Raw genomic sequence first — 3,510 nt, 5'->3', positions numbered from 1 at the left:
GCTGTTGTCTTTCTTCTTGTTTCTTTTCTTTTTCCTCCAACAACTGCTGTAATTTCTCTTCTTGTTTATTTTGTTGTTCAAGCTGCCACTGTTGCATGTTTTCTTGCAACTGCTGTTGTCTCTCTTCTTGTTTATTTTCTCGTTCTTCTTGTTTCTTTTGCTGTTCTTGTATTGCTGCCATTAAGTCTGCTATGCTGTAGTTTGATTTGCCACTTCTCGTTTCCATTTTTTTTTCTGTTCCACTCTCTGACACCAATTTGTTACGTCTCCGTTTGTTAATTAATTTTCCGTAACTTCGTTCCGACGAAACTTTAGCGACACAAGTCCTTACTTAATAAAACTGGTTTATTCTTTCTGAATATAACTTTACGATACACTTTTATTGTTGACGTTCGTTGATATAGCGTTTGTTTTAGCGCGATTGTTGAAAATTTTCTGACTGCAGTTCAATTACTCACTATCTAAACACACATTACATTCCCGTCACGTTGTCACCCTCTTTTATATACCAGAATACCCTATATCTAGTAAACGCTAGAGCATTCGCCAAGGTACAGGATAGTTCTAGAAACGTGGCGTCACACTAGTCATGTGACTTCGCTTACGCAACAATATACTTACTTGCTTTCTTTTACACTTTCTGAGATAATGTATGTATGTGATCAGGTGAAGTAATTTATATTGTTAACTTATGTAGACATCGGTTTTAGGCCTACAATCAAGTGAAGTGACTTATTTGTTAATAGATGTAGACATTGGTTTTAGGCCTACAATCAAGTGAGGTGACTTAATTGTTAATTGATGTAGACATCGGTTTTAGGCCTACAATCAAGTGAGGTGACTTAATTGTTAATTGATGTAGACATCGGTTTTAGGCCTATAATCAAGTGAAGTGACTTAATTGTTAATTGATGTAGACATCGGTTTTAGGCCTACAATCAAGTGAAGTGACTTAATTGTTATTTGATGTAGACATAAGGCAGAAACTGGTCGTATAACTGTGCATTTGTGAATGTTAAGGAAGTCACTTTATATATTTGTCGTGAAAAAACTTAGTTTTGTACAAAGACCAACGCTATTAGTATGAGACAATAAATGTAATCATGAAAATATTTTTGTTTCTGAATACACGCCTCCTGTGACTCAGAGGGAAGGGTGGGGCTTTAAAAATCGAGTTTCTATACCTGCGGTGTGCAAAGCACAGATAGACCATTATGTAGGTTTCAGCTTAACAAGAAACAAATAAAACTATTTTTTATCTAATATTCTCGTTTCCTGTCGTGTTACATAACGAAAGTAAGTCACACCTGCAACAATGCCTTGAAATCTAATCAAAACACTTTTGGGTTGACTTGGCGGTGTACTATGACGTCACTCCATCTTTTCTCACACTTCACTTTACTTCGTCGTTCTCATTTTGTCCCTGATGAAGAAAAGTCCATCTTTCGAAAGCGCTCGAGTTACAGAGTTTTGTATTATTGTGTGTGTTTGTTGTTTATTTATTTATGAATACAAAACAGCTCGGTGTCACTAAAGTTATTTTTGTTTTTCACAAGTAAAATATATCAGGGTAAATGACGGCACCCTAAAACATTTGACCTTTCTGTTCATCCACTGAACGTAAAATATGTTTCTAGGAACGAAAAATAAGAGATAGATAGTAATGTAACAAAGCGCACAATCATATATTAAAAATAAGAGATAGATAGTAATGTAACAAAGCACACAATCATATATTAAAAATAAGAGATAGATAGTAATGGAACAAAGCACACAATCATATATTAAAAATAAGAGATAGACAGTAATGTAACAAAGCATACAATCATATATTAAAAATAAGAGATAGACAGTAATGTAACAAAGCGCACAATCATATATTAGAAATAAGAGATAGATAGTAATGTAACAAAGCACACAATCATATATTCAACTAGGATGATAATAGTTAGAAAATAATACCTGTCATGCAAACTACTGGTACCGAATAAAAACGACCTGTTAATTTCTGAGAAACTTGTTTTAATCTGAAACAGAAATAAAATATATCGACTGAATGAAACCAGACGTGAAATGTTTATATTCTTACCTGTAATTTCGATCTGATTAGTGCTCATAAGAGAAAACCAGTTTTCTAATTCTTCGTTTTTATACGAGTTGTTAGGGTACGTGTAGAATACATTCTAAACATGGAAAAAAGAAAAGCTTGAGGAATGTTGGTTTTGGAATATGAAAGCTGTTAATTTTTAAAACCACGTGGAACACTTATCATGTGTTACGATACAACTAACTGAGAACTACAAGCTTAAGGAGTAGCAGTTATTATGAGTGTAGCACATAGATCAGTAGCAGGTCTTATGAGTGTAGCACATAGATCAGTAGCAGGTCTTATGAGTGTAGCACATAGATCAGTATCATATCTTATGAGTGTAGCACATAGATCAGTATCATATCTTATGAGTGTAACACATAGATCAGTAGCAGTTATTATGAGTGTAGCACATAGATCAGTAGCAGGTCTTATACGTGTAGCACATAGATCAGTATCATATCATATGAGTGTTACACATAGATCAGTAGCAAGTCTTGTGAGTGTAGCACATAGATCAGTATAATTTCTTATGAGTGTAGCACATAGATGAGTAGCAGGTCTTATAAGTGTAGCACATAGATCAGTAGCAGGTCTTATGAATGTAGCACATAGATCAGTATAATTTTTTATGAGTGTAGCACATAGACCGGTAGCAGGTCTTATGAGTGTAGCACATAGACCGGTAGCAGGTCTTATGAGTGTAGCACATAGATCAGTATAATTTTTTATGAGTGTAGCACATAGACCGGTAGCAGGTCTTATGAGTGTAGCACATAGATCAGTAGCAGGTCTTACGAGTGTAGCACATAGATCAGGATGATACTTGTAATGATAACTAAGCATTCGGCGAATAAAAATGGTGGAAGATACGTGTGTTATATACATATAAAAAATAGTAGTTATAATATATATATATATGCAATTAGAATATAAGAACTTAGCATAATAATAAGTGAGGTAAAAATAACTTAAAATGTAATCCAAAAACTTGCAAAGATAAATATGCCGAAAAAATTTATCATGAATGATGTTAAAAATCTAATTATATATTAAAAGGTCAAGCTTTTATATATATATATAATGGCTGGAGAAGGCTTGAATGGGTAATGAAGAAAAACTTTAATCATCATGACAAAACCTTGTCGAAACGTTGTACATTTGCTGTTATGTTAAACTTATATTAAAGTTTTTCTTCATTACCCATTCAAGCCGTCTCAAGCCATTATTAGTCTCAAAGTGGGTTCCTCGTCATCGAATATATATATATATTAACATTTTCGATCGTTTACTACAATATGTTTAAAAGAATGGTTAAAATTTGGGATAAAGCTTTCACTGTTACTCAGTAAATACAGTGACTAATGACACAGACTTGTCCGAATTATGATCTTAGGGTGTAAATAAAACTATACACCTGG

General features: G+C 33.5%; 1 protein-coding gene across 1 annotated transcript in view; it reads right to left on the bottom strand.

Annotated features, from left to right (window-relative positions):
* LOC111089481 overlaps positions 1-3,510 on the bottom strand; it is an 8,692-nt gene that overhangs the window by 4,102 nt on the left and 1,080 nt on the right. The window contains exon 2 of the mRNA XM_022402086.1: positions 2,090-2,183. Coding sequence (XP_022257794.1) covers positions 2,090-2,183 — 94 coding nt within the window. The remainder of the gene's footprint in view (positions 1-2,089; positions 2,184-3,510) is intronic.

The sequence above is a fragment of the Limulus polyphemus genome, unplaced genomic scaffold (genome assembly GCF_000517525.1).
Source record: "Limulus polyphemus unplaced genomic scaffold, Limulus_polyphemus-2.1.2 Scaffold6404, whole genome shotgun sequence".
Classification (NCBI taxonomy): domain Eukaryota; kingdom Metazoa; phylum Arthropoda; class Merostomata; order Xiphosura; family Limulidae; genus Limulus; species Limulus polyphemus.
This window is presented reverse-complemented; position numbering and strand designations above follow the sequence as displayed.